The sequence below is a fragment of the Rissa tridactyla genome, chromosome 19, assembly GCF_028500815.1.
Source record: "Rissa tridactyla isolate bRisTri1 chromosome 19, bRisTri1.patW.cur.20221130, whole genome shotgun sequence".
Lineage (NCBI taxonomy): Eukaryota > Metazoa > Chordata > Aves > Charadriiformes > Laridae > Rissa > Rissa tridactyla.
Window position 1 is genome coordinate 8033290 of NC_071484.1, and position 20949 is coordinate 8054238.

General features: G+C 62.1%; 1 protein-coding gene across 1 annotated transcript; it reads left to right on the top strand.

The window, feature by feature from the left end:
- Window positions 1-281: 281 nt before the first annotated feature.
- On the top strand, window positions 282-15419 carry NGFR (nerve growth factor receptor). The gene is made up of 6 exons (XM_054224815.1): window positions 282-390; window positions 4030-4171; window positions 8563-8922; window positions 10568-10811; window positions 12148-12308; window positions 12383-15419. Exons 1-6 carry the CDS (start codon window positions 349-351, stop codon window positions 12682-12684), a joined length of 1251 nt encoding a protein of 416 aa, XP_054080790.1. The 5' UTR covers window positions 282-348; the 3' UTR covers window positions 12685-15419.
- Window positions 15420-20949: the final 5530 nt, after the last annotated feature.

A 20949-nucleotide genomic window follows, 5' to 3' on the forward strand; every position in this document is an offset into this window, starting at 1 on the left:
GGATGGAGACAGGTGGACCGATGGACAGCAAAGGAGGGTGCATGGAGAGGGATGGATGAGCGCGAATTATTGAGGGGCTGGGGACGGAGCGCACCCCAAAAGCGCTTCGTGGGAGAGCGGTGGGGGCCGGGGGGGAACCCGGGGGGGTCTGGGCTTTGTGTGCCGGCGGAGGAGGGTGCTGGCTCGGCCGCTCGCTGTGATGCTCCGGGGGCGGAGAGGAGGAGGAGGAGGAGGAGGGACTTGCAGCCCTTTTCTGGCTGCCGCCGAGGCGGCGGGCGGCAGAGGGAGGGCAGCCCGGCCGCGCACCGGCTCTCGGGGGGGTGACCGGCCCCGCCGCCCCCGCGCACCATGGCCGGGCTCCTGCCGCTGCTGCTGCTCCTGCTGCCGGCGGTGAGTGCGGGACCGGCCGGGGGGAGCGGGGGTGCGGCGTCCCGCGGGAGCGCAGGGGGTCCCCGGGGTAGCGGAGGCACCGGGCGAGGGTGGGATGGAGAGTCCCGGAGGCACCGCGCGGGGGGATTTGGAGGGTCCCCGGGGGTAGCAGGCTGCAGATACGGAGGGTCCCACATGTACCGGGATGCAGAGCCCTGAGGATGCGGGGCGGGAGGTCCCGGAGGCACCGGGCAGCAGCGGGGGAGCCGGGGGTGCCAGGCGGAACACCGCTGGCGGCAAAGGGAGGGCGCCCGGGGAGGCGGGTGGTGGTGGGGGACCCACAGGGGTGGCTTGTGCAGCCCCTCCGATCCCGCTGCACCGAGCTCTGTCATCCCTTTTACCCAGGAAAAAAGGATGACAGAGCCCTCAGTCAATGGCGGGGGCGGGGGGGGGGAGAAGCCGCCCACACCCCAGTGCCTTCATCTCCTGCCATCCCACATCCCGAGAAATCTCCCTTAGACCTTCCCAGCTCCGACTTCGCTGCCCGGAGCGAGGGGTGAGACCCTTTTCCCCCCGGCGTGAGCCCCCGGGACGGGCACAGCCTCAGTGGGTGCCAGAGACAGAAATTCAGGGCACGGGGGGGCCAGGAGAGAGGGGAACGCCCGGAGCAGGAGAGCCGGGGGTGGGGGCACACGGGGATGGACCCACCTACCTGGGGCAGAAACAGGGCTTTTGGCGGGGGAGGATTTGACGGGGGTCCCAGAGGTTTCGTCAGGCAGCAGGACACCTTTCGGGCAGGACATTAAAGCCGGCGCTTTAGTGGTTTCGTGCAGAGAGCGAGGAGGAGAGCGGTGCGCGGCTCCGTGCCGGAGGGGCTCCTTCCCACAGTGCCGGGCACGGCACCGGGCTGGCCAAGCTCCCCAGGGATGCTCGTGGTGGCGGGTCGGTGGCAGGAAAGGCAAAGACTGTCCCAGCCGTATGGATTCAAGTGATTTCACCCCAGGGAATTACCCACCTGGGGCAGCCCCCCGCCTGCCGCAGTGGGGCTGGGCTTCGGTGTCCCCCATGTCCCCGCAGCCGCCTCCCCGGGCCAGGGCTGAGCCCAGCCGCCACCAGCCGGGGCGGCCACTGCCTCGGGGCTGCATCTGCCCCCCAGGATCTCACCCACTGAGCCGGGGGGGCTGGGGGTGCGCACGGCAGGAGCCTGGCTGCTCTGCTGAGCCCTCGCCCGGGCAGGTCCAGATGTGCACCCCCAGCTGTGGCCGCAGCCCCGGGGACACCCGACCCCCGGCACCCCGTGTTCGTTGCTCTGTACCTGCGCTGCTTGGCCGGCAGTTCCGTGTGGGAAGAGGCAGAGCCCTCCTGATCCCGCCGTGCCGAGGGTTGGCCGGACCCGCAGACCTCAGACGTGGCTTTCTCTGCTGCCCAAATTTTGGGGATTGCTCGGAGCCAGGGGTTTGGCTTTTCCTGGGCAGGGTGCTTCGCCAAGAAAGGCAGAGCCAGTCCGTCAGGCTCACGGGCGGTTCGGATCCAGGCTTGCCGCTGGGCCCATCTCCAGCTGTAGCATCCCCTCCCTTCTCCACTCCAGTGCAAAGCGATTTTCTCTGCCAGGGCTCCGGAGCTAATGGTGCCATGCCGAACTCCCGCTTCGCCTGCCTTCCTCTGAGCCCATCTCCTCAACCGGCGGCATCTGCTAGGACACAAAAACCCACTGACACAACTCCAAAAGCAATTAAAAGCTTACAGAGGTGTTGCTCGCACCCTCCGTCCGTGTCCCCCCGCCTCGGTCCAGCTGTCAAAATGCTTTATGGTGTTAATACCTGTGGCTTTGTCAACAGGAGTTGTGTTAATAACATGCACATTTCAGCGGGCTAATGCAGACCATGTGCCCCTCTCACAAGTGTGTTAATCTTTATGGGGGTTTCAGTGCTCAAGACACAGAACTGAAAGGGAAACGCGGGCAGAGCCGGGGGGTGCAGCACCTGGGACTGGAAGCTGCGTTTTCCATAGCATTTAGGGGCGCAGAGGGGGGACGTGGCAGGGAGGAGGCATCGTGGCAGCCCTATGGGGAGGGGGACGTGCGGCCAGCAGGGGTCCCTGGGGTCAGCTGCCGGGGGCCGGGGTGTCGCACGGAGGAAGCGGGCGGCCGGGTCCCGTCCCCGCGGGCAGACGGGGCCGCTCACAGCTGCCTGCGGCGTGGGAGAGCGGGCGGCCGCCGGCCCCAGCTGCGCGGCCCCAGCCTTCCCAGCGCTTATTTATAGCCAGGCACGTTCCGGCCGCTCCCCCGGCCCCGCTCACGGCGGCGGCTGCCACGGCCACGGGTGGGAGGGGGACAGACCCCCGCCCAAGCAGGGGAGGCGCTGGAAGCCGGGGACGGAGCAGCGGGCTGAGCTCCAGCCGGTTTTGCTGCAAAGCCCGGTGAGCCAGGTCTGTCCCCCTGCGGAGCAAGCCCCTTCCCTCACCCCAAAGCCCGTTCCCCAGCTGTCATTTGGGGGTGCTGGGAAGACACCCCCCCCTCCCCAAACCCCCCTGCCTGCGCAGCTGGGGCCGGGTGCCGGAGCGGGCTGCCAGCCTGGGCTGGCAAGGCAGCGCCAGCGAGGAGAGCACATGCTTTCAAGCGCAGGGTAATTGGAGCACTTTGTCATTCAGATGCCTATAATTGGCGCTCCATTGTCTCAGCCGGGCCGGATGCTGCCGGCTGATGCACAGCGAGTTCATAACGCCGCATTGTGCAAGGAGGCGGCCAACTGGCTGACGAGGCATCCAGATGCACGGGGAGGGAGAGCTTCTCCAAGCATTCGCCGAGTTTCTCCCCCCCACCCCCCCAAAAAAAAAAAAAAAAAAAAATCAGGCTTAGCTGGATGGCAAAGGCATGGTCCAGCCCGGGAGCACACCTGCCTACGTGCAGAGGGAGCAAAAGGGGCACCGGCGGAGCTCAGATCATCCTGAGCATCTTGGAAACCCCACATCTGCGCAAGGAGGCTTCCTCGCCCTGGCCAAGAGGTGTTTTGGGGAGCAGATGCCCCACAAACACACCCCAGGCTGCAAAGTGCATGTGCAGGGTGGCTCTGACCCTGCCACTCGCGGCAGGTTTATTGCTTCCATATGCGATGACAGGTTTTATAAGGAGATACTCTTACTTCTGTTAGACAGTCATGTTGCTGAAGCTCTCAGTGCTCCTTCCAAAGTCTTCACTTCCATCCTGGGGTCTGATTTCTGATCCCCATGTGCAGCAAGAGCAACGTGCAGAGCTGCCACCCCAGCTCTCCAAACCCTCCATGGTGCAAGCAGGTCTCCCTGCCGCCAGCCTGCAGGGTGGGAAGGGCTGGACCCTTCAGGATAGCACAGCATCCTTAGAGGAGACAACTCAGATGACAGACAAGGGCAAACAATGCTGTAACTCTGCAGAAAAGCCCACATCCCCCCCACAGAATACCCACCAGCCCGGATCATGGAGATGTGGATTTTCCTGATGAGCAAGTTTTGCATAGGAAAGTCATTTCTCCCAAGATGTGTATTTAACTCGAGCCCCCTTTAGCCCCGATGTGGAACGTCCACCCCAGAGCAGGACCTTACCCCGGTGCGCCACATGTGTCTGCCTGCCCTGGCGGGTTGGGTCCCGTATCGAGGGTCACCTCCCGGCTCCGTTTTCTCTCCCAGGGACCCGCCTGGGGCTCCAAGGACAAGTGCTTCAGCAAGATGTACACGACGAGCGGGGAGTGCTGCAAAGCCTGCAACCTGGGAGAGGGGGTGGTGCAGCCCTGCGGGGCCAACCAGACAGTCTGCGAGCCCTGCCTGGACAGTGAGTACCTGCTCCCCCCTGAAGCGCCACAAAGGGGCCGGCACGGGGTCTGGGGACCATGAGCATTAGTAGGCACTTGGGCGTCCCCATGTGCATGCTCTTTCCCTCCTGGAAGTGTTGCCCGGGCACAGCATCACCCCACACAGCCTTCCCGGGGCAGCCATCTCTGCACCAACACCCGGGTTCCTGCCAGCCCTTCCCCAGAGCATCTGCCCGACAAATCCCAGCCGTGGGTGCAGCAGCTCTCCCTGTTTTGGGACCCATCGGTGCCAGGCACCTTTGCAGACCCCCCCCTTCCTGCACCGTTCCCCTCCTGATGGCTCCCTGGCTACTGGCTTGTGGCCAGCGTTTGCCTCCGAAAAATTCCCCTCCCCACACCGACTGCACATCGGTCTCTGATCCAGCCACAAGGATGTCTCCCAATGGGCTACCTGTATTTTTAATTTTTTTTTTTTTTAAACCGTATAAAGACTGCAAAATGAAAGTGAGTTTGAGAGGGAAGCAGCAAACCACGTAGGTCCCCAGGAGAGAGGGGAGCAGTTTTCTCCTGGCCAGCCCCAGGCGCATTGCCTATGTCAAATGCTTCATAAACGTCGGTCGGAGATGTGTGCTGGAGACCTGCTTAAATGCTTACAGATGAAGTGGCCCAACTGTTACAGTTTAAACAATGCCACGATAAGCATAAGCAATCTGCCCTTCAAATTTACTGCTGCAAACCCTTTGAAGGCCTAAGGACAACTATTTGTAGGAAAAGCTGTGCCAGCCAAGCCCGGATCGCTGTGGGGAGGTGGTGTGAGAGGGGGAAGGGACGGAGCGCGGCTGCGGGGGAGCAAAGAGGAGGCGAAGTCCGGGGGGAAGAAGCCGTATAAGCAGAGCAGCGCCAGCGCGGAGCAGGGGACGGAGCAGTGTCAGGGCAGAGCTAAAAATACTTCTGCTTTCTTGCAAAATCGATGCACGGCGCTCACCCTCCCAGCGCCTGGCTGCAGGGGCTGGATCCCCCTGGCTGCAACCTCAGGGATGCTGCGCAGGATAACCCCACCGGCATCGCTCCCTCCTGGGCTGCGTTGGGCTCAGACCCATCTTGCTCCGAGGTGCCAGGGCAGCCACCATCCTTCCCCATGAGCCCTTCCTGCAGGGAACTTGCCCAGGGTGTCAGGCTCCAGCTGCCGGGCATGTGGGGCCGTAAATCCCTTCCCATCCCTGGGGATGCTCCGATGAGCCTGTTTCCCGTAACCCCCTGCACTTCCAGCCTGGCAGATGGCTTGTCTCCCTGATTTCTTTCTGGGGGCTGGGGGGACATCCCACTCTCCCTGGAGGACATGGGGCTTATGGAGAGACCAGGGTCATGACCCGGGTGCTGGAAGCCCACGCATCAGCCAGGGTGCAAGTGCCGCTGCGCTGGTTTGCATCCCAGCTCGTCCTTCCCAACCCCACGCTGCCCCAGGCCAGGCATTTGCATTTTTGCAGGGTATTAACATCAGGCAGCAGCTCCGGTGCTGGATCAGGGAGCTGAGCTGGAAAGCAGCAGGACAAAAGGGTCTGGCCCCTTCCTCCACCCCTGTGGGAACGAGAGCAGCCAGGAGCAGCCACCGCAACCTCCCAGCCCCGCACACAGGCTGAGAGCAAAGCCCCAGGGCAGCACTTTGTGCCCCGCTTCGCTCTGCTGCTGCTGGGCCAGCAAGGCTGAGTGCTCCCGACCCCCAGGCAGCTGCCAGTCCCCCCTCCATGCCCCAGTTTCCCCCCCCCACCAGCTCACAGCCCTGCCACCCCTTGCTTGGCAGTGCCTACAACACAGGGTCCCCTCCTTACCCAGCTGCACGGCACGTGGCGGACACCCCAGGGCAGGATCAGGCAACCTTCATCAGAAGGAGCACCGAGGGGGTGACCCAGCCCCAAAGAGGGGACAGCAGACAAACCAAGGAGCCACAACCAGAACAAAGCCCCTGCAAACCCTCCTGCTTTATACCCCCAGCCCTGCCCCAGCTGTAGCCTTTCATGCATTCATTAATGGCAGCACGGACTAATCCCCAGGAGCTCCTCAGCTGGGAGGGGGTGACCCGTGAGTGCAGGTGCTGGGAGGGGGCAAATGCCCCCCAGCTCTCCTCTGAGCCCAGAGTGGGATTTTGAGGTTCTGGGGAGGAGAAGGAGACCTGCTGGCCTATGCTGGGGTGGGGAGAGGGTCCTTCTGGCCCCCGCCGCGGCAGGGCTGGGCAGGCGCAGGCAGCCCCGGTCCCGGAAGAGCATCCTCGCTGCCAAACGTGAGCCGGCGGGCAGGAATGCGGGCACGGCCCTGGGCCCCGGGATCCCCACCTCCACCCCGGGCTGTCTCCGAGCCTTGGACATCTTCCCGATTCACCAGCCAAATTGTTTTGCAAAACATTCCCTACAACCAAAGCACCAGCCCTGCCAAAGCCCGTGCGGGTCGGGCTGGGGGGCCGATCCCTGCATTAGCCCAAATGGCCACTTGTGCTTTTTTTATTATAATTTTCCTTCTTCCCCCTCCTTGCCAACCACCCCTGATTGCTGCCTCATGATTTATTTATCCCCCTCGCCAGCCTCCATCGCTGCGGGCGGGAGGGAGGGGGCCCTGGTTGAATCTCAGCTGTAATTGCTCAGCTCGGATACCTTGCTGCCACTGAAAATGTGCCCACTCAGCCGTATGCCTTTCCTGGCCACTTCCCCGCTCTAATGGTGCCTATCAATAATTCAGAATAATGCAAAGGATGAGCCCAGGTTAATGGGAGCCGTGCACGCCAGCGGCCCACCCGGTGCTGTTCTGGCTCTGATGGGCAGTGGGCTACTAGCCCACCCCGGGGCAGAGCCAAGGTGGTGGCTCAGGGCCAGCAGCGGCGGAGCGGGTTCATCCCAGGGGTCCTGTAGTTCCAGGGAGGGCACAGGACCAGCCCCCAGAGAGGAGCAGGACACCCAGACACAGTGCGGGGATACTCGGGGGGCTGGAAATGTCACGGCTGTCGCTGCTCAGGGTTTGCTGCAGCTGAGCCCCAGTGGGGAAGCAGTCGCTGAGGCTGGGACGGCACCTCCATCCCACTCCTCCTGCGCCGACGATGCTAACCCTGCCCCTCACCACGGTCTCGGGGCTCTTCCTTCCCGTCTGTCTTGAAAGCAGCAAAAAATCAAGCACCAGAACAGCTCTGCCCTGAGCCTGTCCATGGCTTGGTCTCTCGTTGGCCACCCAGGGAAGCTGGAGGCCACTGAGGGTGGGAGCTGCTGTCTCCCACGACCATCCCCGGGAGACAGGCAGGTAATTACAGATCAGCACGTGGCTGGGTGCCCTTCCCGAGGAGCAGGGCTAGCAGAGGGATGCACTTCATCTCCCGACACCTTCTCCATCAAGGAGGCTGGACTTTACCCCAGCATTTCGGACGAGGGAAGACGGGGCGTTGCGGCAGTGTGGGCTCTGGGGGGATCGACAGGAGGCAGTCAACGCAGGGACAGCAGCTGTGCCCACCAGGACGGGAGCTGACCCGTCTTCCAGGGCTAAAAATATCTTCAAACACCTCTGGGAGCGGGCAGGGGAGGGAGGGGGCGCGGGGGTGGCTTACTGGGCTGCGGGAGGAGGATTGATTTCCCCGGCAGAGTCAGTCCTGCGGGATGAAACTGGAGAGCAAGAAGCCCTGGGGTCAGAGGAGAGTCAGCAATTAGTGTTGTAACCTCCTGTTCACATCACACCCCACGTTGGGGACACGGGGAGGGGGCACAGGGTGGCGATGGCCCGAGGGACCCCCCGGGCAGGATGTGGAGGAGAAAGCATTTGGGATGCTGGGGAGCTGTGATGGCTGTAGGACACCCAGGGGAACCATCCAGAGGTCGAAAGCGGGGATGGTGCTTGCCTGGGGGCAGGGATGCTCACCCAGGGACACGGGCACCAACTAGTGGGATCACAGAATGGTTTTGGTGGGAAGGGACCTTGAAGATCACCCAGTGCCACCCCTGCCTGGGCAGGGACACCTCCCACCACCCCGGGCTGCTCAAAGCCCTGGCCAGCCTGGCCTTGAACCTCTCCAGGGATGGGACATAACGGCAGGGACGGGCACGTTGAGGGCAGCATCCAGCCCTGCCCAGGCTGCAGGAGCTCAGAGGCCGGATCCCCACTGGGAACTGCTGCAGAAAGGGTGTAGCTGTTAATGGGGAGTGGAGCTGGGGGATGCGCGGTGGTGTTGGGGGGCACACGCACCTCTCCCTTTGGCTCAGAGGAGGGAGAAAATGGTGAAAGAGGAGATGGTCCCAGCCAGCAGCTGCTGCACAAGCCCATCTTCCTGGCCCGGCACCATTTGGTGAGGGGACGAAGCCAGCGCCAGGGAGCAAATTGGCCACAGGGATGGGGACGCCATGCTGGGACCCCTCTCACCTCCCCCTCTGTCCCCTGCCAGGCGTCACCTACTCGGACACGGTGAGCGCCACGGAGCCGTGCAAGCCCTGCACGCAGTGCGTGGGGCTGAAGAGCATGTCCGCGCCCTGCGTGGAGTCGGACGACGCCGTGTGCCGCTGCGCCTACGGCTACTACCAGGACGAGCCGAGCGGGAGCTGCAAGGAGTGCCGGGTGTGCGAGGTGGGCTTCGGCCTCATGTTCCCCTGCCAGGACTCGCAGGACACGGTCTGCGAGGAGTGTCCCGAGGGCACCTTCTCCAGTGAAGCCAACTTCGTGGACCCCTGCCTGCCCTGCACCACCTGCGAGGAGAACGAGGTGTTGGTGAAGGAGTGCACGGCCGTCTCGGACGCCGAATGCAGAGGTAACGCCGCCTTTTCCGGGGAGAGCGGTTGCGGAGGGTTCGCCGGGTCTCCTGTAGCTCTCCCTGTCTTAGTTTCCCTTTGCACCACAGCAGGGGCACGTCCCTGGGCTCAGGGGAGAGGAGAGGACCCCGGTGTCCAGCTGAGACCCCCAGCCCTTGGGCGTTTCAGCGCGCAGCTCCCTGCCGAGGCAGCGCTTGCCGCGAGCCCTCGACTCCCTCGCGAATGCCCGGCCCCAGGGTCTGCCCAGCCCTTCCCAGGGGCTCCCTTGGCAGGACGCTGCTGCGGGCGCAGGGACTCTGCCGGGTGGCTTTGAGCATCCAGGAACGGCGAGCGAAGCCGAGAGGTTCACCAGTCTCGGGTGCCACACTCGCCAGCGCCCGAGCCTTCATCAGGAGGGACGGTGGCAGCCGATGGGTTTCTGATGGGAATTAACTGCCCTGAGGGGCAGGGGAACAGCCAGCCCCGCAGCCCAGGAGGGTTCGGTGCCCAGGGGAAGGGGGAGGGCATCATTCACCAGCGGCAGCCCCCCGCCGTGCCAGCCTGCACCCCGCTGTCCTGCAGAGCCCCCAGGGAGCGACCGGGCTGCTTCAGCTGAGGACGCCCCGGTGGCTCCTTGGCAGCAGCAGCGCGATTCCCTGCCCCGAGCCTGGCCGGGGAGAAAAGAGCTTTGTCCCGGCTGCCGCTGATTCACAGCGCGGGGGCAGCCAGCGCAGCTCTCTTGAAAGGGTCGAGTAAATGGAGCCATAAGTCAAGGAGCACAGGGCCAGCTTTGTTAGTGGCAGCGGGGCCCCGCCGGAAAAAGCCCTGCCGGCCACCGAAGCGCCGCTCCCAAAGGGCAGCGGGGTCCGGCCGGCCGGGCGAGGTGCCAGCTCTCCACCACGGCACCCACTGCGTCCTCACCGGGACGGCAGAGGTGGCACATCCCCGTGGGTCTCGGTGCCGGCGGGGGCAGCCCTGGGCTCGGCTGGGCGGTTGGGAGGGAGCCGGCACCCAAGGGAAGGGGTGGGAGAGCCACAGGTGAGAGCGCTTTCCCTGGGCAAGACCAGACGGATCCACTCGCTCTGTGGGACGTGCCTGGGTGCGGCGGGAGCAGGGTGACTCCCAGCCGGGGCCGGGAAAGGGGCAAATCCAGGCACTGGTGGCCCTGGCAGCGGATGAGCCCGGCTCCGGGCGAGCTGTGGAGGAGCTGGTTGCTTCACACGGGTCCGGCGCAGACGTGCGGTGGACGGGAGGCAGCTGGGGCTTCGGTGCCAGCGGTGGGAGCTCGGGGCTCAGTCTGCAGCTTGGACGTCAGGGGAAGAGCTGCAGGACTCGAGCAAACCCAGTGGTGTGAAAGAAGAGCTCATGAAGCCATGTCCCTGTCCATGACCAGACACCACCAGCCATTCGGGACAGGGGACGGCTTCAGCTTGTCCTGGGGACCAGGGAGGACAGTGCTGTCTGGGGGCAAGGCGGTTTGCAAAGACAAGCCTGGGGACAACAGGATGGGGCAGAGCTGGCACCTCCGCAGGCCCCGTATCCATTGGAAGAAGATCCCTCTAGAGATCGTTGTCCTTTCACCAGTTCACCCACCACAGCCCGTTACGAGGCATGGCCGGCTGCGCGGCTAATTATTCTCATTTCTTTTCCCCTCCTGCCCGGCAGACCTCCACCCTCGCTGGACAACACACACGCCATCCCTGGTGGGCTCCGACAGCCCCGAGCCTGTCACCAGGGACCCCTTCAACACCGAGGTGATGCCCAGCACCCTGGCAGACACCGGCACCACCGTCATGGGCAGCTCGCAGCCCGTCGTGAGCCGCGGCACCGCCGACAACCTCATCCCCGTCTACTGCTCCATCCTGGCGGCCGTGGTGGTGGGGCTGGTGGCCTACATCGCTTTCAAAAGGTGGGGGACCCTGGCAGTGCCATGGGGGCATGGCAGAGGATTTGGGTAGTGGGAAACAGGCTATGTCCCCCCGCCGCAGAGGTCCTGCAGCCGGAGCTGTCACCAGCAATGGAGGGAAGGGCACCAGGCTGGGTGGGTAGGAGCTGGATTTCCAAAAATGCATGAGAAAGCTTGAGGAGGTGAAAGAGGGAGAGGGCAGCAGGGTGGGGGTATACACCACGCACCCCACCCAGCCCTCATTGCAACGGCCCCCCCTGCCCGGCCCCTGCTCATTCCGGCACGCCGCAGGCGCCGTCGCGGCCGATCACGCTCAGCGGCTCATCCCGGCGCTGGGCTTGCACCTGGACCCGGGCGAGCCAGGGCCGGCTCGGCCGCTGCCCGGGCACCCCGGGCTGGAGGCACCCCGAGAGTGGGGGGGACCCACAGGCAGCACCGGGACCCCCGCGAGCCCGGGCACCCCCGCGAGCCTGGGCAGCGCAGACGCTTTTCTGCGGCAGCTCCGTGCAGAAGGGAGCCCTGACCCGTCCCTCGCAGCCCAGAAACCCCCCGCAGCCTGGGCTGCACCCCCAGCAGCGTGGGGCAAGGGGGGGGATTCTGCCCTTCTGCTCCGCTCTGGGAGACCCCCCTGCGGTGCTGCCTCCAGCGCTGGGGCACCGACAGCAGAAGGACACGGAGCTGTTGGAGCGGGGCCAGAGGAGGCCCCGGAAATGCTGGGAGGGCTGGAGCCCCTCTGCTGTGGGGACAGGCTGAGAGAGCTGGGGGGGTTCAGCCTGGAGAAGAGAAGGCTCCGGGGAGACCTTGGAGCCCCTTCCAGTCCCTAAAGGGGCTCCAGGAAAGCTGGGGAGGGACTCTGGAGCAGGGAGGGGAGCCATGGGACGAGGGGGAAGGGTTTTACGCTGAACGAGGGGAGATTTAGCTGAGATCTGAGGCAGAAATTCTTGTCTGTGAGGGGGGTGAGCCCCTGGCCCAGGGTACCCAGAGAAGCTGTGGCTGCCCCATCCCTGGAGGGGTTCAAGGCCAGGTTGGACGGGGCTGGGCTGGTGGGAGGTGTCCCTGCCCAGGGCAGGGGGTGGCACTGGGTGGCCTTTGGGGTCCCTTCCCACCCAAACGGTTCTGTGATTCCATGATAAATCTCAGGAGCTCGGCACCCACTGGGCAGCTAGAAGTGCCAGTTTAAACCAATCCAGCCACCACGCTGGAGAGGTTGAGGCTGCAGGAGAAATGCTTCTCCCTGGGAAAAGCAGTCCCCCAGGAAAGGGGGACAAAGCAACAAACCTCCTCCCAGCCTTGGGGGGTGTCACCGCCGGCTGTCACCTCCCCGCTCTTCTCCCTGCAGGTGGAACAACTGCAAACAGAACAAGCAAGGGGCCAACAACCGCCCAGTGAACCAGACACCTTCGCCGGAGGGGGAGAAGCTGCACAGCGACAGCGGCATCTCGGTGGACAGCCAGAGCCTGCACGACCAGCAGCCGCCCGGCCAGAGCACCCAGGGGCCAGGTAGGGCAACCGGGGGCTGCAGGGTGGGCAGGGGCACCCCGGGGATGGGCTTAACGCCGCTTCGTCCACCCCAGCACCCAAGGGAGACGGGAACCTCTACGCCAACCTGCCGCCCAGCAAGCAGGAGGAGGTGGAGAAGCTGCTGGGCAGCTCCGCGGAGGAGACGTGGAGGCAACTGGCCAGGGAGCTGGGCTACAAAGAGGACCTCATAGACTCCTTCACCCGGGAGGAATCGCCCGCCCGGGCTCTCCTGGCCCACTGGTCCTCCAAGGAGACGGCCACCCTGGACACCCTGCTCGCCGCCCTGCGCAACATCCAGCACGGGGACATCGCCAAGAGCTTGTACAGCGAGTCCACCGCCACCTCCCCCGTCTGAAGGGTGGCCCGGGGCGGCCCCGCGGGGTCCCCTTCCCTCTTCGCCCCCTCACCTCTCCCCTCCCCGGCACCGAGAGCCCTGGAGGGGAGGGTGAGAAGGAAGCGGGGGCTCCCCGGGCCCCCTCGATTTACAGTCCTGTATGCACTGAGCTCCTGGTTTCGGTATCACCCCCTCCCAGCCCCACCTCCCCCCGGCAGCCCGTAAGTGGGATGGGTGCAGGGCTCGGTCTCGCTCAAGGCCCGAAGCCTGTTTGCCGCCGGAGCATCCTCTGCAGCCCGTCGAGGCTGGAGGGATGCAGGAAAGAGCACCGTGCTCTCAGCCCTCTCCTCTATCCCCTCCCAGCCCCTTCTCCTTCCTCCTTGGGGCTCCATTTCTCCTCTTCCTCCCAATCTTCCTCCTTGGCCCACCCCGCTGCTATCTCCTGCTCCCCTCCGATGCCCTGAAATCCATCTGCTTCCCCCCAAAACCGCAGGTGAAGGGCAGGGCTGGGATGGGCACGGAGAGAACCGGAGCTGCTGTAGTGGGATCTGGGGAAGGGGCTGGTCCCACGGCTGGGCTGCACCACGGGGGGGGTGGGCTGGGGGAAAGGACTTGGCTTCCAGCAGCCCAACCTACACTGTGAAACTGGGGGGACGCAGCCCCCACGCACGCTCCGCAGCGCTGCCAGCCTTTGGTCTCGGTGAGGAGCGGCCGGGACCACCCGAACGTTGGGGACCGTGTGTCTGGGTGCCACCACCTCCCCGGCGCCGGAGCTCCACGGGAGGACACCGAAGGTCGAAAGGGCTGAAAAAGTGCCTGCCCGCAGCGGGGACACGACGAAAGGGCTCTGCTCATCCTTCCCCCGGCGCCAACCCCGGTGTCCCTGTGCTGCACCGACCCCGGAGCAAAGCCACCCTGCCGCGATTGCACTGTCCCTGCTCGCCCGCAGACCCGGCCGGGGCTGGCGGTCCTGACCCCTGCTTGTAAGGGCTCCTTCTCCTCCAGCACTGCGAAGGGGGGCTCAGAAACACCCCTGCCCGCTCCCCACGGGCCCTTCGCCTCCGTCTGGGCGCGCAGTGGGTGCTGCCAACCCTCCGAGCACCGACTGCCTCCCCGGGGCATCCCCGGGTGGCCCCAGCACCTCCCTCTGCCTGGACCCCACCGCAGCCCCGGGGAGGGGACATCACTCACCGCCTCCACGTCTCCGAAGTGCATTTTCTTGGCGTATCAGCTCCCAGCACCCAGCTCACTCACGGGTGATGCTGGCAAGGAGCCGCCGGGCGGGCGAGCACCTCGTTCCCCCAGCGAGCCGCCGCCGTGGTCCTGGGGGATGTCCCCAGCACAGGCACAGCTTTGACATCTCGCTTGCCTGGAGCACCGCGGACGGTTTGCAGAGGAAGGACTGCGCAGTGAGCTGTGCACAGCACCGGCGCCAGGTCCACCTCCCCTTCGCCTCTGGGTTCAGCCAGAAACCCTTTCCTGAAGGCAGAAGGTGATTTTTCCTCCCCTCTCTAAGGAGATAAGCAAGATTTGTAAATAATACTGTGTCGTTTTACTAACTGCTTGATGTTTCTACGTGTGACATGGGGTGACGGTGCCCGCCCCGGCCCCTCTGCTCTTCCCTGCAGCCCTTCTGCCTGCAAGGCGAGCTTGCGTTTTGCAGTCCAAGCCTTCGGTCCCACCCCGTTTCTGGCCTTAAAGACTCAATTTGGAGGCAGGGAGACATGCACACCCCCAAAATCACTGCAGCAGGTCCAAGAGAAACTTGGGAACGTGGAAGGATTGGCTGTTCCCAGCAGAGCTACCGAGCGTCGGGAGGGAGAGCTCGGCGCTTCCCAAGGGATCGGAGCCTGCGTCAATAGGATTCGAGCGCCCAGGTCCTTCAAAAGCTTTTGGGAATTTTGCCCCCTGTGCTTTGGATGATAAAGCAGGACAGGCTGAATCCGGATCTCCAGGATGGGATATTTGATGCCTCCTGCCCTTGTGCAACAAAAGAGCAAAGATCCCTTTGGAGGAACAACTTTGGCCGCCGGCTGCTCATGCCAATGCCGTTGGTTAGGAACACTTGGCCTCGACAGGGGTCCGACTCCCACATCTGCATCCCGACTCTCTCCCATCACTAAAATCCACGGAAACTGCCCCAAATATGCAACCCCACTTGCAGCGGGTGACTGCGGCTTGTGAGCCCCTGTCTGGGGCGCCAGCTCCTTCCAGAGCAAGCCATCCACAAGGGATGTTTTTTGGATGAATTTACACGTTGTTTATCGCCAGGTTGTTTCCATCGGTCCCTTTTTTTTGGTGAAGCGACTGAAATACGAACTGAGGGCCACTGGAACGAAGTGCCCAGATCAAAAGCAAAACAAACTGCCCGATTCAGTCTGACAAGCCGACCTGGCCGTACCTGGCCAGCTGGAAATTGCTTTTCTTCAGGACAATATTGCCACGGTCTGAGGTTTCAATTGCCATGGTAAAGGGATTTCCTCAGGGCTGAGGAAACGGAGACAAACTCAGCATCCAAAGAGAAGCCGGGGGATGCCTCAAATCCCTGGTTGCAGGAAAAAAATAAAAATAATAATAAAAAAAAAAACCAGGGAGGGAAAACCAAGCCAAAGTTAGTGCTCGTCGGTACGTTTTGTGTCCTTTTCTAATGTTTCTGTTGTACAAAGAATGTGTGTTTCTCCACTCACCCCTCTGTAATACCAGTGCCGATTTATTAGGAAGTTTTACGGTGAAGAAATAGCCGTCGTAGAAGGAATTGGGGGGTTTGTGGGGGGGTGTGAGCAGCATGAGGTGGGGGGGCGATGCACGGGGGGGTGGCGGGTCGCCGCGCCGGCCGGGTGGGTAACTGTCCTTGTGTATCCGTCGGATGCCAATAAAGAGCATCTCCACGTCGGCGTGACGCTTGGTTATTTCCCCCCAGCCAAGAGCCGAGGTTTGTGAACCCATGGTAGGGAAGGTGGCCCCAAAGCCTTCGAGGGTGGGTTTTGTTTTTTTTTTTTCCTTCTTTTTTCCCCCGTCCTCCTATTTTAACCTTATAAACAACAGGAATGTAAAGTCTGACCTTATCTGGTGGAGGAGGATTTCTTGGGAGCGAGCGGAGGAGACTCGGACCTCAGCCAGGAACGCGGCGCCGGGAGCTTCACACGACTTATCCAGCTTTTTACAGCAGCTTACGGCGGTGCCGGGCAGCTCCGAGCATCCCCCAGCGCTGCCAGCCCTGCTCCCGCCCCGCTCCCCGGCACAACCGGTGCGTTCCAGGAGAGATCTTGGATGTTGGGGGAAAAAACCCAGAAAAAGGAGGCAGATTCCTCCTCGCACCCCTCCGAGTTACCTCAGTTGCTGTAAAAGAGCATTAAAAGGCTCAAATCCACTAATTTTGAAGCATTCTGCTGCTTTGGGCACAAGGCGCCTGTTGCTGCGCCCCGGTGCCATCAGCAATGCTGCCCTCGGCACCCCACGGTGCAGGACCAGCGTCCCGGGATCCTACACAAACCCCCCGGACCTGGGGAGACTTATTCACGTGGGGGAAATTTTTGCAACAAGTCCGGGAAGAGCTTGGAGGGCTCAGCTCCGGGCAGGCAAAGGGATACAGGGCACGATTCTGATGTGAAATACTCACATGGCCCTCGGGCAGTCAAATCGGGGGGCGGGAGGGAAGCCTCCCAGGCGTGGTGACAGGTAGATCTTCCCCCAAACAAGAGGCTGGCTCTTGTCCCTGGGAGCTCCTGACGGCTCCCCGGGGGGTGCGTGTCCCCAGCCAACTCGGGACACGTGGGCAAGGGCAGCTGGGACCTCGCAGGGCTGGTGTCGGAGCTGCTCCGCACAGGATCGCGTGTGGGTTCGCGCACAGAAGTATTCACACATCGCAGTTTATAAGAGCTTGAAATAGGATGCTCAAATGTAGCCGGTTTTATTTTTGGCTGGCCCGGGTCGCTCTCTAGCAGGAAACGTAATGAGGACCAGGACTGCACGCACATAAAGAGCGTTCCCTTTCATTTTTTTCAGGCTCCCACACGGTACTGCAAATAAACAAGGGAAAATAATTGCAATCAATCCATTAGGTTTAATCTGCTTCCTCTTAATCCCCACCCTCCCCTGGGGAAGAGGCAGGAATGGGGAAGAGGAGCAGAGCCGGGCTGCGAATGGGTTTCTGCTTCAGCCCCCGGGAAGGAGCCTGGATCTGGCAGATGGGGGGGGGGCAACGAGCATCCTCCCCCCCATCACCCTCCCTGCATCCCAGCCTGAAGCCGTGCTGGGGGAGAGGGAGGGAGGGAGCTTTGCGAGGTGGTCTTCATGTGTGGGATCAGCTGCATTAGATGGCCCTTGGGGAGAACAACCTGATTTATGGTGAGTGCAGGAGGGGAGGGAATAAAAAAAAAAAAAAAAAAAAAAAGGAACAATAAGATCTGGAAAGGAGCCTGATGTTCGCATCGGCTGGTGAGCAGGGCTGGGGGAAAGGCCCTGGAAAACTTCCTTCCCCTTCTTTATGGGTGCCTGGGGAGGGAGAGAGCGGCCCCCTGCTTAATCTCGCATCTGCTGTGAGGAGCTCTGCAGGGGCTGGGGGCTGGCTCGGGGGGCGGGGGAGGACAGCCACCGACCTGGGAACACAGGGACAGACCCGCGCGGGACCCACACGCTCGCTCCGGCCACCGTCACCCCCAGCGAAGAACCACCGCTTTGCTAAACCCCTTGCCAACCCCAGCGCGAGGTGTTGGATAGCCTCACCAGTGCCGGAGAAAAAGGCAAAAAACCCCCATATTAAAACCCCAGGATGCACCAAGATGCTTTTGATCCGACTCCTGTCTCCTACGGGGAGCTGGGACCTTCCCTTCGCGGAGAGACAAAGATGGGAAAAGAAAGCTGAGCTTCCAGAATAGCAGCGGGGCTTTGCAAGTGAAACGCCAGCGCAGGGCGCCCAGCTGCAGCTGACAAACGCTAATCTCACCTATATTTCTTCCCCGTCCATCTGTCTGCCTGCAGAAGCGAGCCGAGCAAGTGTTCTTGCAGGTTTCCCCGGCAATTTAGCCTGGATTTGGGGGTGCAGCCAGCCACAGGGAGGGGGGGTTTTGGAGATGTTTCATTTTCCAGCCCCGAGCTGCGAACGGCCCCCGCGGTACCTGCCCCGCACGGTGCACGGGGGTCAGCGCCGCCGTCAGCAGCCCCATGCCCCCCCTTTGCACCCCCGGGCAAAATCTGCCTCCCATATGCCGGTGAAAGCTGCATTCCCAAATAATGGGAAGCAGCTCAGCAGCAAAGGCGGGAGCGCCGGGGCGATGGCCATGTGCCAGCGCCGGGCACGACCCTTCCCCGAGGCTGCCGCGTGCCGTGAGAGCCCCCCCGTGCCCAGGGGAGTCGCGGTGGGGGCTAACGGCCCCCAGGAGAGCTGTGCGCCAGCTTTTCGCTTTTCACCTGCTCTTAGATCCTCACCTGAGGGTTTTCCAGCCCCACAGCCCAGACCGGGAGAGACGGGGCTGAGCCGGCGTCAGAAGGTGCTGGTTTAACCCATCGTCACACCTCTGTCGACCCAGGTCAGGGACACACGTGCGTGGTCCAAGCCTCGAGCGATTGTGGGTGCTGCTGCAGCACCCAAAGCTCCAGCAGAAACCAGGGCCGTGCCGGGAGCAGGATCAACCTGGCCCAGGCTAAACTTGGCCCAAAAACGTGAGCGGGTGAGGAAGGGGCAAAATCAACACCCCCCAGTGCCCGGCAAGGCTGGGCAGAGGTGGGGAAAGTCCCTGTGTCTGAGGGTGTCCCCACAACCCCACATGGGGTAGGGGACACGGAGGAGCGGGACACGGTGTCCTGGCACAGGACACGGGTGTCTGGGCAGTGACAGAGCCCAGACCAACCCCCGCAGCCACCTCGCTCCAAACCACCCCTAACTCAGCGCGTCCAAGAGGTACCGTGTCTCACCTGGGAAGGAGGGACAGCACTGCCACCACCAGCAGGGACAGCAGGAAAGGAAAAGCAGAGGGAAGGGAAAGCCCTACCCTTCTTCCTCCTCCTCCTCCTCTTCTTCTTCTTCCCCAAATTTCCCCCAGATGCTTCTGCTTTGCCGCAGCTGGGCGCAAACCAAGCGAGGTGCTGATGGGGCTTTACTTAATGGATGTGGCCTTCCTGGAGGGAGCAGGGAGAGGTTAACCAGCCCCAGGTGGATGTGTTTGGGGGTTTAGCAAGGGAGACAACGTGAGAGGGGCTACAGCCACCAGGGCAAGGCAGTGGTGTCCCCCCCAGGCGCACGCAGTTCCTATTGCTGCTGATGGACCATCTCAGCAAGTCCCAGCGCAGAGGGTCTGGCCCCGGGGGTGTGAGATGTTGCCCAAATAAGCTGAGAAAACCCATCTCCAGCCCAGCAAGACAAGGGTGAGGGTACAATGGAGCCCTCTGGGGAACCCCAAAGTAACCCCCCAGCCAGGCGAGCCATGGGGTAAATGGGGAAAAACACTCTGGTTTCCCTCAAAGCATCCCTCTGAGATGGAAATTGCCGCTGGCTGGCAACTCCACCGACGTGGCAGGCTCCTGTGCGAAGGCTGGCTTCATCTGGAGCTGAAAAGAAGCCACCTGGGTGTTGAGCAGTGCTTTTGTCCTGGCAAAGAGACAGCAAACTGCCATCTCGGAGCACTGGGAAGGGAACGGAGAGCCACAGAAGTGGCCAAATCCCTCTGACGGAGGCATCACAGCAGCTCCCTGAAAGTCTACCCTGCTCCTGTGAAGGGCTTCAAACTCTGCACAGCACCCCAGCGCTGAGCAATTTCATAGGAAACTTGCCAACAGCTCATTTTCCTGGTCTTTTAATTATTTCCTTAACTTGAGTATGAAAGTGGAAGGGGTTGGGGAATGATTTACAGAGACTGGGAGAAAGTGGTCGGGTTGGTTTCCTTCCAAACGTGGCTGAAGACAAAATCACCAAGAGCAGGCAAAAAGCCTCCAAAGGGTCTGGAAGAATTGACTTTATCCTGTTTCCAAGGGAGGATGGGGCTGATGAAGGAGATCTTAATTCCCAGGCAAACTGAAGATGAGCTTCAGCCAGGCCATTGCTGCTTCAGAGGAGGCTTCCAGGGTCCCTTGCTCCCGGGGTGAGCGCGTAAACCCTGTCCTGGGAACACCGCACCCCTTGGGTGCAAAACCAGGCTGAGACCCAGGCTGGAGGGACGGCAAAGAGGTTTTAATTCCCTCAAAAGGTGAAAAACCCCATGCAATTCATCCCAGTTCATCAGCTCCCCTTGGCCATTAGTCGGTGACTCATTTTCCCCATCTGAAAAACAGAGAGAATATAAATCCTCCCCACATACAAGCTCCCAGGTTAGTTTATTACTCATTTTAAAATAAATATTTGATTCTTTTTTTATCCCCAGCTGCTGGGTGTTGGAAATGTCTCTTTGTTTTAGAAACAAAACAAAAAAATTCGGAATAAAATTTTCATTAGACACGAAATGAGACTCTTCCAAACAAAGGGAGCGGAGCAAAACTCCGGCGACCGTCAGCCGGGACCGGGGGCTGCGCTCCCCTTTGCAGAACTGCCAGATGAAGTCCTTAGAAATACAGATTTCTGGTTTTCCAACTAGGGAGGCCGGGCCGGGCGCCAGGCGAGCCGTGGGAAGGCAGCAAACAGGGGCCAACTCCCGTGCACCGGCGCTGACCCTCGCGCGTGGCCTCCCTCCCCACCCCCGGGCACGTCCCTGTCCCCCTCCCTCGGTGGGCACTTGCTGGGGAAGGACCCCTTTGTGCAGCCCGGCCTCCGAAACCCAGCAAAATCCTGGTGCGGCCGCATCTTCGCAGCTCTCCGCGTCGCTTCGTGTCCCTGTGCAGGCAGGGATGGGTCACCGCCACGGCAGCCTCGTGACAAAACCCAATTCTCACTAATATTCATCAAGCTTGAAGAGTGAAAAGACATAACCGATGTGAGGCCAGGGGGGATTTTGCTCAGCTCCTGAGCGGGGAGGAAAGTCTCCCTCCCTGCAGGTCCAGCCTGTCTTTAAGCTCAAATCCATCCCACACAAATTCTCCCCCCGCCTCGCCCGTTTTCCTTACGCAGCTCCGTAGCTGGAAGGGTTTTGTTCCATCTCTTAATTGCTTCAGACCTGCTTTTCAGCCTGGGATAATCAGGGCTTTCTGGAGAGATGCTTCGTCTCAACCCTGGAAAATACCCAAGGCAACGCGCACACAACTGCAAGGTCGAAAATCCAGAGGCGTAGAACAGTTGGAGCTCTGGGGGTGGATAACTACCACCACCAGCACCAGCACCAGCACCACCAGCACCACCAGCACCAGCACCACCAGCACCAC

What these genes read in the sequence shown, in the direction of transcription:
- NGFR (XM_054224815.1), top strand. Translation starts at nt 349, where the DNA reads ATGGCCGGGCTCCTGCCGCTGCTGCTGCTCCTGCTGCCGGCG. An exon ending in GCCTACATCGCTTTCAAAAG is followed by an intron (nt 10,812 to 12,147) that starts GTGGGGGACCCT and finishes TTCTCCCTGCAG; the next exon opens with GTGGAACAACTGCAAACAGA. An exon ending in CCAGAGCACCCAGGGGCCAG is followed by an intron (nt 12,309 to 12,382) that starts GTAGGGCAACCG and finishes CGTCCACCCCAG; the next exon opens with CACCCAAGGGAGACGGGAAC.